Genomic DNA, 15,206 nt, shown 5'->3' with positions numbered 1-15,206 from the left:
GACCATAGAATTACTTTATAAAGTATAGGTCATTTAATCACTGGATAAATATAAAACATTAGTCATTTTGAATTTTTAAAGTAAAACTTCTAAAGCGACTTCATCAAAGTATCAATTCTTCAGCGCGAAGGAACCAAACGCAATATAATTTTTTTCGTGGAGAAACCAATTTTTAAATTATTCATAGCTCTAAAACTAAGAGAAATTAGGAAGAAGGATACTATTTATTTCACTTAAAACCCATACCTCCATACTTCCAATTAAAAGCAATGTCTCGCAAAATAAACAAATATCAATTAAATAATTAAGAACATACTTATGTACATGTTAAGTTATAGATATAATATGACACTTTTAATATTTTTTTAATGTTTCTGTTACTTTGCAACAACCGCGATCACGGGTAGAAACGTCGGGAGTATGTACTTTTTAAAATAACTAAAAACGCATTGTTAATCCGAATAATATTAGTTTTAAATTATTTTTTTTATTTTTTCTTTATTTTATATTCTAGTACGCTTCAACATAGCATTGGGTGTTAAATTTTTATCATAATCTAAAACTTATTTTTCTTAAGTTTATTTTAAGTTTTGCAACTACCCTCTTAGTTTCTGAATAATAATTTTTCTTATAGTAAATAACAATACGAGTATGCTTCGATTGCTACATAATTTGTAAAAATAACACAAACGAAAAATCGGATTCATAGCATACCTACAATATTATTTAAAATGTATAGATTATAACGCTTTCATTGAAAAACCATTAACAAATATATAGAAAGACATTAGTTATCTTCTAAAGTATTTTGATCCCTACCTCAAGGTTGTGTTTATTGTTATTTATTTCGACCACTTTCCTTAAGTCAAGATCTAAAGACCTCTCCATAATCTTTATAAATAGACGGCTTTAATAAACGAAATCCATCGACTGAAGGGTCACACGTACTAAGACTCAGATACACCGCAACAACTTCTTACTATCATCGTCTTTGGAAGGACATTACAACTATAGTTGTCTTTTGGTTTCAGAGGTTTATATTTTTTTGACATATTTGATATGAAAGCTACTCAAAACTACTTTATAATTGGTAACCTAAACAGTGAAGGGCACCACTCCAAAAACAGCTTGCAAAAAATAATATTACAAAACAAAAATGTACTTACAATTGACAAAGACATTAACTACATCCAGTACTAGACAGTCGTAATTTAAAACCATTCTAAAAACGGCCATGTTAAAAGGGTCAAATCAGTACGAATAACACACGTACACTCATGGAAACAAGTACACATCAAAATATGCTAAATTACGAGTACCATTGATTTACATTTAAAGCTACCTATAATTCGCGAACTGAACATGAACTTATTCTGATATGTACATACAGCCTGCAGGCTATACTCCCCAGTGATATATGCAGTCAACAAAAAGATCAGTCAGTATGAATAAATGGAAATGAATGAGAAGGCACCTGACTTTATTATACAAAAGGTACGTATTATAGATTTAAACCCCAAAACCAAGAAGAGTCTGTTATTGACATATAAAAACAGTCAATTATTGTTCGTTTATTTGAGTTCAAAAATCTTTTGTAAAGTATTTTGTAACTCAACTAGTTTTATTTCCTCTAAATTCAATTTTAAACTTAGAACACATTCAACAGAATCTTTTCCAGTCGTTAATTACTTTCAGCTCAGACAAGGAAGTTAAGTTATAAAGTTGAAATACTATTCGTAATTAACAAACTTTGATCAACATTTGTTTAAGATGAAAATAATTCTGAGAACTCTATTATACAATCATTATAAGTGATTTATTTAGAACACACATCATTGTTTTCTATAAAAAAATCTCAGTAACTGAAAATGAAAAAAGCTCACAATAGATTTAAAAATTCTTCGGTTTGTTTAAATGCTTTATATTATTTGATCCGTATTTTCATTTTCAAGAATACAATGTGATTTTTAAGAGGAAATGAAATTATTTTTCCAAAAATAGCAATCTTAATAGACAACTAATAGAATAAGCAACTAATAACTTATATTAGTCAATCAAAATAACAAAAAAGAACCTGTCCTTAATTTAATCAATAATTTCACTATCGGTTTTGCAGTTTTAAAGGATAAAATATTTGTACTTTACAATACTGAATCTGAAGGTTCACATACACATTATTTTTCTCTTTATACACTTAGAATGGGTATTAAGGGCGAACATATTGTAAACATTACGATTTAAATCCCTTTGGATATACAAATATGACAAAAAACGGACGAACTTGAAAAATTGCATACTATTGGAAGCAAATTGCAAAGGGCATTTAAATAATCCTAAAGAACATATTTCATTCATATAATCTTGTGTCAGAAGATATTTCTTTTAGCTCCTCTCATATTGAAATTTATTTAAACATCAACGAAGGCAACAATCCAATCGTAAAATCCTCACAGTAAATTATAATTCCATTTTATTAAGCATAGAGTTACATACATATAGTTAACATGAAATTTCTCATTTTACTGCTTATATTTTTATACAGTAACTTCAACTCCTGTCAATCGTTCACGAGCTTTATACATCGGAATGTATTTGACACGATACGGAATTTACCGTGTGATCAAATTTCATTCATATATTTTATAAGATATATTTTTAAATTCTTCTCATATACAAAACTATTTAAATATTTTTATTTTATCTTATTACGTAAGCTATTTCATAAATATTTTTCAAAATCTGAGGTTCTCTCTCACAAGTAATTTTTATTTTATTTAAGTAACGAAAATGGCTTTATATACTTTAAAATATTTAGTTTATTATATAGTTATCCATGTGTAGTGTATCCATTAAGTTAATAGGATTTCTAAAATCCTAAAATCGTATTTGTGTTAGATAATTTCAACTAGAAAAGTTCAGTGTTTTGTACGCGAATAAAGGTTTGCATTAACAGACCTTTATTCGCGTACAAAAGCACTTGTCTAACTTTTTGCCTACTATTCGCTTTGTATCAGTCTACGGGAAATTGTACAACCAGTAAAACTTGCGTGTTCTGAAAATATGGATAGTAAAAACGTTATTATTATGTTTTTTTTTCAAAGAAAAAACTATAAGGTATCTTTTCTTATAAACTATTTTATAAAATCATAATAGAACCATCCTTAAATTTGCGTAAATAAGAAACCCGACATTTATATTGACGTCTGCAACTTTGTGAAATAGATCCAAGGAAATGATTTATTAAAAGTATTTGTTTTCTTCAAGATTATAAGAGACATTAAATATATATTTTTTTAAATTTCTATGATGTTTTTATATAAAACAACATAACCTACGGAATTTTCATTTTGGCCTTCTTTTAATTACTCATATAAATAGAACAATAGATATCCGTTATTATATTTTGTATACCATCTTATCTATTTATTTAACTTAATTTCAAATACACACTAAATCTAACACAGCCAAGAATTCATGTTCGTTGCTTAATTAACAAAATTATGGAACATGTATTTTCCTAAAACAAATACAATTCTAAACAAGATTTTGGTAATGAATCTGCCTTGTATATCAGATTTTCACAATATACTCGTACAATCAGTTTACATTATAACAAATTAAAATTATAATTTTTTATGAGTAATTAGTCTGAATTTTAAACTAAGTCCCACAAAAGACGACAGAACTATTTTTGCCCATTGTACTTTGTAGCATAGGCTCTAAGGCCAAAAGTTGTCTGGAAACGTTTGGACAGTTCAACAACAATACGAACTTAGACATGAATAAAACCTCATCTCCCCAAATAAAATAGATTGAGAAATATCTGAAATACAATATGGATTAGAAAAGTGTGTTCTTTGAAACATTATGTCTTTCATGGAAATCTTCTTGAGATCTCTTTTTCTACATTTTATATGCTACGATATATAAAGATCAGAGCACGAGGACGAAAAACAAAACAAAGTTACAATATTACATGAAAGTATAAAAAGCCTTTCTTTATATAAAGGGTATGTTATTTGTTAACAGGTAAGAATAATTCCCTTCGGGCAACAAAGCCATAAACAACGTAACCTACATTTCATAACGTTCTGGAACATTCGGAAGCAGCTTTTAAAATATTTTTGCTCAAGATTACCAATTGTATGTATTGTGTAATTACTATGCATGTATTGTGATGTTTTTGTTTCATGGATTTGTATAGCTTTTCTCTTTCAGTACAAAATACGAGTTTATACCAATACTGAAATATACCAAATATGTGTACGATGAGTAGTGTGTTGTACACCTAATAATTTAGGTCCATGGAGATTGAATGAGTGAATTACCTTAAATACCACTGATGGTGTTTACATTGATGAAATAATGAAGTCATGCTGAGATTTAAGCTATTCAAGGATTGGTGAAATTTGAAAAAAAAGCGCTTTTTAAAGTTGCCATATTAAAAAAAATCTATAAATAATAATATATATATTTCTACTGTATATAGTATGAAAATACATATATTTCTACTGAATTAACCAAAGCGACACATTGTAATTTAAACATTACACAACTTGCACTGAAAGGTTAGAGAAAATGGAAATAAATACGGTTCACCTGAGTGCCTTAAGCAACTAAGGTTATATTTTAATTCTTCTGTTTGATCTCTTACTGGAATAAAATATCGTAAGAATGGTTTTTTCTTCAAGTTGAACTTAATATATTATTATATTACTTTATCTGATATAAGTCTTTAGCTTAATAAATGTAGGAGTTTATGAGAGTTATTATGTATATTTTCTGAAATCAATAGATGATTTTAAAAGCTTTTCGCTTAATACAAATTTTTATTCATATAATAAAAGTTTTCAACAAATATTGGATACAAATTCCGTGCTAGATAAAAAAAATCTAAGTACTTAATCAAATTTCTTTCCACTGACATAAAAGCCAGGAGAGTAAATGTAATTATAACTTTATAAGGAGGAATGTGAAATATATAATTAATTGGTCTTGCTTTAAATATTGTTACAAAGAAACAATTTTTTTATTTAACATCGTTTGATACGTAAATATAAAATCATAAAAAAATATGTATAAGGCTTATTTAAATTGTTCTCCGTAAGCAATACACTTCTTTAAACGTTGAGTTCAGTTATCATGCACATGCACGCATTTTTGTATGGAAAAATTTCCACTGCTAATAGTATGGATTGTTTTAAGGACTTTATCGTGACGCTTAAAACAACACCTTAGTTTATAATCCAGTATATTAAGATCAAGACTAGATGGTCTACTTTCAGCTCTCAGAAATTCTCAATGGTATCTTGATAAAATCCTGTCGACATTTTGATAGCTGTTTCACGAAAATATAGCCAGGACACTTTTACGACTTGGATCTCACTAAATTATAGCTGCAATTGGAAAACACGTTAAACTCTGTTGACTAATTCGGAAGCTACGACGTAAATACTGTCATTTTGTTTGTTAAAATATTGATCAAATATAAAAACTTTGTCATCCGTGAACAAAATTTTTCTATGATTTGATTTTGCCAAGTTTTTATTTTTTAAATTATCAGTTAAGAATACGTCTCTTAAAATCTGCATGTTATAATATAAAATATTAAAAAAGTACGTGAGATCTTTATAAATAAAATAATAAATATAAATTGAAATTTGAAAATCATGATTTCTAGAAATTCTGGCAGAGCGCACAATTGCACAGTTCCTCAAATTCTTTCTGTTGGGGCTTTGATCATTTTTATAGCACAACATTAGATGGATCATGGATGAACAGATCTTTGTCCGTTCCAAATAAAGGCGGTTTCATTGCACTGATCTATAGCCCGGTAGGCAGACATTTTAAAAATATAGACCCTGTAAAGAATTTTAATAATTATGTTAGGATCCATGTATAGTTGATGCAATTACAACGATTTTATTGTATTTTAATATTACAAAATATTGCACAATATATATATCGGATTTATTACAAATTCATTATTTTAAAGACAGGACGCCAGCCTCGCTGACGTCACTAATGTCACTTGTTTCAGTACGTTCCAGATATTTTAAAATGAAATTTCAATTCTTCTAAATGTTCTTGTATTTCTCGAAGGTTCTTCATAATCACATTCTTTATGATCCGCACTCGCTGAACTCTGCAGTCCGCTGTCGTGCGTCCAGACGTCATATTTATACCAGAATTCAAACATAGTTCTATTCTCTTTGATTTCGTTTTACTTTTAACAATAGTAACGACGACCAATAAGTTGTTATAATAATTGATGACTGCCTTGAGTTATTTTCATGCTGCATCCGTCATTGAAGCTGCTCGCGCCGATATATATCATATGAAAATTATAGATTCCAAATTTAAAAGTAATATTTTGTTTATGTCCAGTTTCTGTATCGCTTTTTATGTCCAGAGTGAGTTTATATGGAAACGGCTTCAACCGAAAATATTATTTTAAGCAATTAACCAACTTCTGCGTTCCTTATCACCCTAAAATCTCAATTAACCCTCGGGAATATTATTTTAGTTTCAGGAATGTTAAAGGCCATTATGAGTCATTGTAAATTAAAAATTTGATTCGCATAACATGTAATGAAAACCTTAAAACGGCTCAGAAGGTGACGATTCAAATGAAAAAAAAATTAAATTAATAAAATTGTGAGTATGTTTACTTACTAGACAGAAAAGGTATGTTTTGATTCCAATAAACAAAAATATTTTTAGATTTGAATTGTTGCATTTGATGTCATTCAACATAACAAATTAAAATATAATTAACATAGTATAAATTAAAAGTGTTTTTATAATATCTGTATACATATTAATATATTTTTATAAAATAACATTCCTCGACCTAAGATTACAAAGGACACGTTAATCTCATATGCCATTTAAATTCCTATTTATTCCGAATCTTATTTGAAATCTTCAGACCTTTCTGTAATCTTTTCAAGAAGTGATCGTATTAAGGAAATAAGAGATTTATTTTGTGTGTGCAAAATAACCTACATTCATTTTTTAAATTATTTATCTGTGATAATTTTCTTCAAACGTTTCTTGTCCCTTCTTTATTTAATATTCTGTTAAATTTTAACATTGACGTATTTGATACCTTCCTTTTTATATAAAAAAGTAATTTAGCTAAATCTTTTATAACCAGAGATTGTTCTGCTTTGTTTTTCTTTTCTATACTTGGCAACCTTAAAACTACGTATTTACAAAAAGTATATTTTTTATTAAATTTACATTTGATCAAATATCAGGACAAAAACGTGGACACGCGAACACTAAAAATATTAAACCAAACTAGTATTTTCGGATGTACTCGGAATTTTTGTGTCAGTACTGACAAACATTTTCATTTCGTCTGCCCGTGGTCACGGTTGCTGCGAAGTAACCGAAACGTCGGGAGTATGTTGTTAAAAATAATAAAAACGAGCAGTACATCCGAAAATGTTAGTTTTGATTTAAATGAATACTCGCGGAAGTCTTAGATATTAATATTACAAATTTTATGTGATTTATAAGAACAAAGAATAAGAAAATTAATCACAATCCGCAGAATAAAACTCTCTTTAAATAATTATAAAATGTATTTAAAAATTTCGCCTTATAATAATGTTCCTAAAAACCAAAAGGATCATTCTTTATGCAATCGAGGAAAAGAAATAATCTTATAGAATTACAAATGACGTCCTTTAAGCCTCCGCTTACAAAACATGTTCCTCTACAATTTTTAAGTTCCTCTCAATACATTTACTATTTATCAAGACGTCATTACAATATAAACTATAAATCTTTTCTCTCAATAGAATATATATTTTTTTTCAAAACTTATCGATGTACGCTGATTTGCAATTTCTTGTATTAGTATGAACGGATTTACTACATTATTATAATGGAAAATTGTGACCCTAGGGGGAAAAATAATATAAGAAACAAAGCAAGGATAGTCTTGTTATATAAAATAACAACAATGTTTCTTGTTTTGTTTATGTTACAGTTTATGTTCCTTAAGTAATCTATTGTATTATCGTATCAAAATCCAATAATATAATAAATTATTATAAAACAAATTAATAAATAAAATAACTGGACAATAAAATATGAAAATACCAACAACTATAACAAGATATCTTTATAATGTTCCGTTTTAAAGAGAAATTTCGTTACACACATTTTTTGCACCCATCTTTTGCATGTCGAATTACTGTCGACTGTGGAGAAGTGGTAAAGTAAAAGGCAAACAGAGCTCAGCTGTAATATTCACATTTTTACTCGTTATTACAAAAACAAGGTTTATATGTAAAATATTGTATTCAATTTTTATGACGCGTCAATCAACGGAATTTTTTATGTATTCATACTCTATTAAGCAGATAAAAAATAAATATTGTGAGGTGGTAGAGCCTAGCTGTGGTCAAATTGCTGCAGCTCGAACATGGGCTGGTGTAATGTGGTGCCCTAAGAGAGGAATGAAAGCCGAGGCTGCTGAGTAGATACTGACTTTTTTTGCAATAAATCGTACATTAAATAGGTACAAAAGTAAGTTACATAGTGTATAATAGTTAATAAGTATATTAAGTTAATATAATCTATTCACTACATCTCACTGGCTCAACCGAGGAAATACCACCCTCTCATAGAAGGTCGGCATGAAGCAGTCTTTAATGGCTGCGTTTCGTCCGATGAGTGAGAGAGCCGGTTGCCCTTTCGTTTTTCCCACCCTTTCCCATTTCCCGTTTCCCAACCTTTCCTCTCTCTCTCTTGCCCAAACAAGGGTAGCAACGCATCCGCAAAATCATTTTCCATGGGCGACGGTACAACTTCCATCAGGTAGGCCGTCTGCTCGTTTATCATAAAAAAAAAATTATAATTACCTACTCAAATAATAATTGTAGATTACAAAAGGCAACTTCAATAACCTTATTAGTACCTATAACTTTCTGAAATTTTTTAATCATATTCTTCCGTTAAGAACAAAATTTTAACAAAACATAAACCCAAAATATCACGTCTATTTAATCAAAGCACTTTGATTTCCACTCTGATTACTTCTGAACCAAACAGAACTTGGAAGGCAAATAGAGTTTTGTTGAAAATAATATAGAAATACATTTCAGTGTTTATTGGAAGGTGCAAAGTATACTCCATGGAATATTTTAGAGTTATAGACTAATAATAATACCCTTTTATATCTTAATCATTCCGCCTAATGTAAAGAGATCAACATTAAGGATAAAATACATAGACAGTTGTTTTCATTACTGAATGTAGCAAAACCTATTGAACACATTTTGATAATACTTTACATGAACATACTAACCGTTGTGGAATAGCTTACACGCTCTTTTTCTCTAAGCTCCGATTTTATACGAGACGGATTTCATTAAACAAAATAATTTAAAAAAATTCTTTGGTCTTTTATTTAATTTCGGAAACCATTTCACTTTCATAGAAATTGTGTTAGAAAACATAATATAAATTTTTATCATTATCAAATTGTTTAGCTCTTGTAGTTATCATCAGTTAATGAAATGAAGAAATTAACAGTAACTTAAAATCACTCCAAAGTTGTAGGTGGTAGAGCATAGCTGTGGTCTAGTAAGTACAGCTTGAACACGGGCTGGCTCGATCGGGGAAGTACCACCCTCTCACAGAAGATCGGCGTGAAGTAGTCTTTAATGGCTGCGTTTCGTGCAATGAGTGAGAGAGCCGGTTGCCCTTTCCCTATTCCAACCTTTTCCTGCCATTTCCTTATTCCCCCTCCTCCCTTTTCCTCAACAATCAAGGTTGGCTACGCATCCTTGGGTGACGGTCACTACTGCCCATCAAGTAGGCCGTCGGCTCGTTTACCACCTTTAACATAAAAACAAACAAAACCTCCGTGAGATGAAATCTGATGCATCACACATTGTCAGAATCTATTAAACCATTTTACAATAAACAATGAATATTTAAAAAAGTTCAGACATCCTTGTCTTTAATTTTGTCACTGATAATGACAAAATAAGGAAATAGCGGAATGTTTTTGACGTACAGTACTTTTTAAATTCAATTCTTTAATTTATGATAGACTAAAATATACATGTTTTGACATACATTCCATGAAACTTGTATTTTATTTAATTGGAAAAATTATAACATTTACAAAATATATATTCAAATTACTTAAATATTAAAAAGTTGATACAGAATTGTGTATATTGAAAGTTAAATTCCTGACATATGTATGTATATATGTCTGATACAAATTAGTAACTAAGTTTTTCCAACAAATAAAAACGTTAACATTGTCAAAAAATTCCACGATTTCAGTGTATGTTTGTTATTTACCTACGGATACAATATTTTTAATAACAAATTTTTTTATTCTGTTCTGGTCGAAAACTTTGGAACGTCTTTTGTAAATTCAACTTTCACGTGATGTTAAAGCACCTAGGAAAACTTCTACCCTAAATTTATTTCGTTACCCTTATTAATGAGAAAGATATGTTTACACAATCAAAAACTTTAATAAATTTATAATAAACAGAAGCTTTCATTATTATTTGTATACATAACAAAAATAATTTTACAATTTGTGCAGACTACAGTATAAATTGAAAAACCATTAACGCTTTAATACAAAGACATTAGTTATCTTCTAAAGTATTTTGATCCCGACCTCAAGGTTGTGTTTATTGTTATTTATTTCGACCACTACACTTAAGTCAAGATCTAAAGACCTCTCCATAATCTTTATAAATAGACGGCTTTAATAAACGAAATCCAACGGCTCAAGGGTTACAAGTACTGAGACTCAGATAACCACGACAATTTCTTACTGTCATCGTCTTTGGAAGGACATTACGACTATAGATGTCTTTTGGTTTGGAAGATTATCTACTATTGGGATCTTTAAATATATATTTATTACTACTTTGTGATTATTGAGTGAAATATAAACATTGCGAGTGGCAGGAATGAGTCGATACTTGCAGAACTATAGAAGTAGGTAGAAGATAGAATCACTAAAATGTATAAAAAGATATTTTATATTGATTTGCTTGTACAATATATGTACCTCTGTGTTTACAATTTATGTACCTAATTCAAAACACATATGAATAAGAAAATATAAAGTGAACGTCTATAAAAATAATTATTTAAACTTTTGGTTATTAACACTAACACCTTCATTCGAACGTCCCTCGTGTGTAAACATTCAAATATAACAAGTTATTCTTACTATTCATTTTAAGGTACGTTATGGCAACGGATTTAGTCCCGTCTATATTATTTATTTATAACGTGACGAGTTGTCTAACAGTCCTTACTCCTATTTTTCGTCGTGTCTGTATTATAACTCTTATGTATAACCCTTCACACATTATAGTATTAAAGTAGATTGTTGAACGAGAAAAGGGATATGTTTCGTTTTTAGTGTGACTATAAAAACTTGTGTTAAGCATACCGATCTACAAGATTTAAATACAATTTAAGTTTTATTTGTATGGGTTCATATATTTTAAAACTTATATCTTTTGTATCAAAATTAAGAGCACAAACATCAGTTATGGTTATTTGATTTGGGGTTATTGAAAATTATCAATTTATTATTACGGATATTTAGTATAAAACCTTTACTATATTATCTTATAGTTGACCCAGTTTTGTTCCCTAGGAATTCATTATAAATCTTCGTGAGAACACATTTATTAAAATCTTTTTCAGATATCCATTAGTTTCGTCTGAGAAAAGGAAATTGAAAAAATGTTGAGGAATTCTTTTTAATTACGAAAGTTAAGTAAACTTACATTATTATAGATAACTATTGCAGAAGCTTTTCCAAGAAATCTATTATAAGTTACAACATTAATTTTATTACTTAAATTAAATACAAATTTTGATTAAATTGTTTCGTGACAGACAGACAGTCTAAGATAAGTTTAAAAGGTTTTGTTACATAAAGTCTATTCTATACGTTGTTAACTTTTTTTTTCCTTTCTTGTGATTATCTTGCCCGTTTATTATTTTATATTTAAATTCATTGAACTAGCAGCTACAAAGCAAAATAAACTTTAATACAGGTCTCAAATGTCCATAAAACAATGAATTGGTTAGGTACTTCTGATTCTAAATAAGAAAACGTCGAGATTTAAATTAGAAACACAAGTTTTAGGTTATTATATACGTTTAATAATAAAATAAATTAACTTTTATTGGACGCAGTTGTTAATGTACTTACAACTCTTCATAAAATATATATTTTTTGTCGTATTATCGTTAAAAAATAAAGTATGTTTTTTATTTATATTGTTTAATAGTTAAAGTAGTAAAGACCGATTCATGAATCTACCTCAACATAGGTTTTAAAGCCAAGCTTTAAAACATTTCAAACCATATAAAGCAGAATTTATCCATTATAAAATACTACGTGAGTGTGCTAACGAAAGCTGGGCGGCCATTCTACAAAATGAAGTTACATTGTAAATGAATGTCGACACAGATAATACTAACATAAAAATATTACATTCATTTGATACTTTTCGGTACGTTATACACATTTTAGAGTGCTTTTATTATGGTAATGTGTATTTCAACATTAGTCATTAATATTTATGCGACACAATTTTTATTTTGCTTAAAAGCTTTGGTGAAAATCCTTTAATGTTTAACCCGAAATAAATTTAATTTCATAAAATTCAAACAAGAGCCTTATATTTCAGTGTCTCCTAAAAAAAATCAAAATACAATAAAAATACTTTTATCCATTCTTAAGAATAAATATATAAAGAAATCCAACGATCTTCCCTCAATGTTTAAGTATTATATAGAGGTTATTTTATAAGATTGTATGTGAGCTTGTACGGGGAAGGCTTTTACATATTACTCTTATAAAATATAAAGGCTCTTTCTTGGTAGCACAATTAATGGAAAGTCGACGACAAAAAGGGAGCTTTTCTTACGAAAACTGCTTTGAGGCTGAATGAGTGAAATATGAATTTGTTTTCTATACCAAGATAAAAAAATAAATAAAAACATTATAAATTTGTGACTTAAGTCATTGTTCTAAAATTGAATTGAAATTTTGAGTTGCAACTTCTTTACTAATAAAAAAAAATATAAAAAGATTGATCTAGAAAAATTCTATGAACACGTTAAATATAAAAAAAATAAAAATCTAATATGGGTAGTTCAAGAAATGTTTATTTTGGCATAATTTATATTTATAAACTGTTACAGAGTATTGCATGACGCAACGATTAAAAACTTAATCTAATCGATATTTGAAATTACAATGGCAGTTTCAATGTTTATATAAAATGCCTTTAAATATTTATTCTTCCAATAGTATAACTCTATTTTTGTCAACCCTAACCCTGGGAGCACTTTTCAATTTTTTTATAAATTTATCAGCAATCCTATCATCAACTTCACAACCAGTGAGTTCCGTATACTCAGATAGAACTTTCTTCTGAAGTCTTTTGAATGGCAACTCATTGCCTTTCTTCTGTAACACCGACAGTATTACTTCATGCCAGTTGAATTTACCATTTTTGTTGGCGACTTCACTTTCAGTGCTGGCAACATTTTGGTCGTGAAGGCAGACATCTTCTGCCTCCTTCTCCAATTTTTCCATTTTTATTTTCTTCTTACTGGCTTTCTCTTTAACTGTAACACTTTCCACAACAACTTCCGGCTCGCTAACCTCAGTTATTGAAACAGTGTCTTGTCTTTTACGTTTTTTAATCTTATCTGAATCGTCTTCAACGCTGGGAACACCATTTGTAACTTTATTTTTGTTTTTCTTGCCTTTCTTCTGTACTTCAACTTCATCTTGAGTGTCATCTTCTGGAGGCGCTTCAGCACTTTGTAATTCCGCTTCATATTTCAGACGTTTCTTTTCCTCTTTCCTTTGTTTCTTAGACAGCTTGACCTCCTTCTTCACTTCTCCATTCTCTTCCTCAGCATTCTTCTCTTCTTCAATATTCTTCTGTTCTTCATTTCCAACATCCAAATTACCGTTAACAACATCGCCGTTCTGAGTGTCAGTCTTATTTTCTTCATCATTAGCACCATTAACTTTGGTTTCGTCCTTTGCATTTTTATTCCCGTTTCTGGCATTCATATTTGAAAGTGCTGATAGTTTAACAGATATTAAATCCCATGCTTGATCTATGTCTTTTGGGTTCGTTTTCAGTCCACACACATTTTTTACAAAATTGATGAATTTGGGCTTCTTTCTTGGAGTGTTGTTATGCTTACTGATTGTCTCAATGATTCTCAAGACATTCCTGGATGCATTTTTCTGCTCATCGAGCACCGACTGTAACATTTCAACCCAGGCATTTTGTTTCTTTTCACCTTTCTTCTCTTTAGCAGTAAAACCTTTGCCCGAGTAGCGTTCTTCTTCTGTGATGCATTTTGTGTGAGCCTCATAATCAGTTCCCCTAAAAACATATAAAGATTATTTCAATAGAAAACAAATAGTTTTTTCTATCATACTAAGGAAGATACCATTCTATAGTTTTATTTCCATAAATAATGCTATCTTGACTAGTTTTAGTATGGCTGTAAATAAAAAAGTTGAACATCATCTACTTTATTCAAAAGTATAAGCCACATGGTAGACCCAGTTTTAAATTAAAATATTTATTTGCTTATTATATTACTTTAGTATTTTCTCACATGATATACCTACTTTTGCCTTGTTAATAGTAATATTTCTTTACTTTTCATATTCCAAATAATCAAAAGACAAAAATACTTACAGAAAATCTTTAAAACAATCCATACATGATAGATTTGGGTTCCTATTCCTACATTTAGTCATATAATGTTTTTCGACTTTCGGTTTTTGAACTGACTCGCCGCAGTGACCGCATGTGAAGACAACCATTCTAATGGAAATATATTTTTAATGTCATAATAAACCAATAAAAACAAATTGTGTCATCTACACAATAACATCGCAACTAAGTAAGCATAGCAAAAAAAGGATGTAAATGAAATATTCGTGCAAATACATACCTATGTTTTTAAATATTTAGTTATTTTCAGCTAATGATACGACTTTTTACCGCACGTGCCATACAAAACACGCTACAAAATTTCGAACCTAGATCTTGGTTTTTATATTTGTCAAACGTAAATTTGTGTAATGTCAATCAAATGGCAACGTCCTAAGAAACAGCGACTTCAACTATTATTTTTATTTAAAA

The 15,206-nt window shown here is 29.1% G+C and overlaps 1 protein-coding gene across 1 annotated transcript; it reads right to left on the bottom strand.

The window, feature by feature from the left end:
- Window positions 1–13,171: 13,171 nt before the first annotated feature.
- On the bottom strand, window positions 13,172–15,170 carry LOC116774840 (cell growth-regulating nucleolar protein). Its single transcript, XM_032667615.2, has 3 exons — window positions 15,016–15,170; window positions 14,757–14,885; window positions 13,172–14,435 (listed from the first exon to the last, which is right to left on the bottom strand). The coding sequence occupies exons 2-3, from the start codon at window positions 14,882–14,884 to the stop codon at window positions 13,322–13,324; spliced, it is 1,242 nt and encodes a 413-aa protein (XP_032523506.2). The 5' UTR covers window position 14,885; window positions 15,016–15,170; the 3' UTR covers window positions 13,172–13,321.
- Window positions 15,171–15,206: the final 36 nt, after the last annotated feature.

The sequence above is a fragment of the Danaus plexippus genome, chromosome 23 (genome assembly GCF_018135715.1).
Source record: "Danaus plexippus chromosome 23, MEX_DaPlex, whole genome shotgun sequence".
NCBI classification, from domain to species: Eukaryota; Metazoa; Arthropoda; class Insecta; order Lepidoptera; family Nymphalidae; genus Danaus; species Danaus plexippus.
The sequence above is the reverse complement of the archived record's forward strand: the minus strand, read 5'-3'. Positions and strand labels throughout refer to the sequence as shown.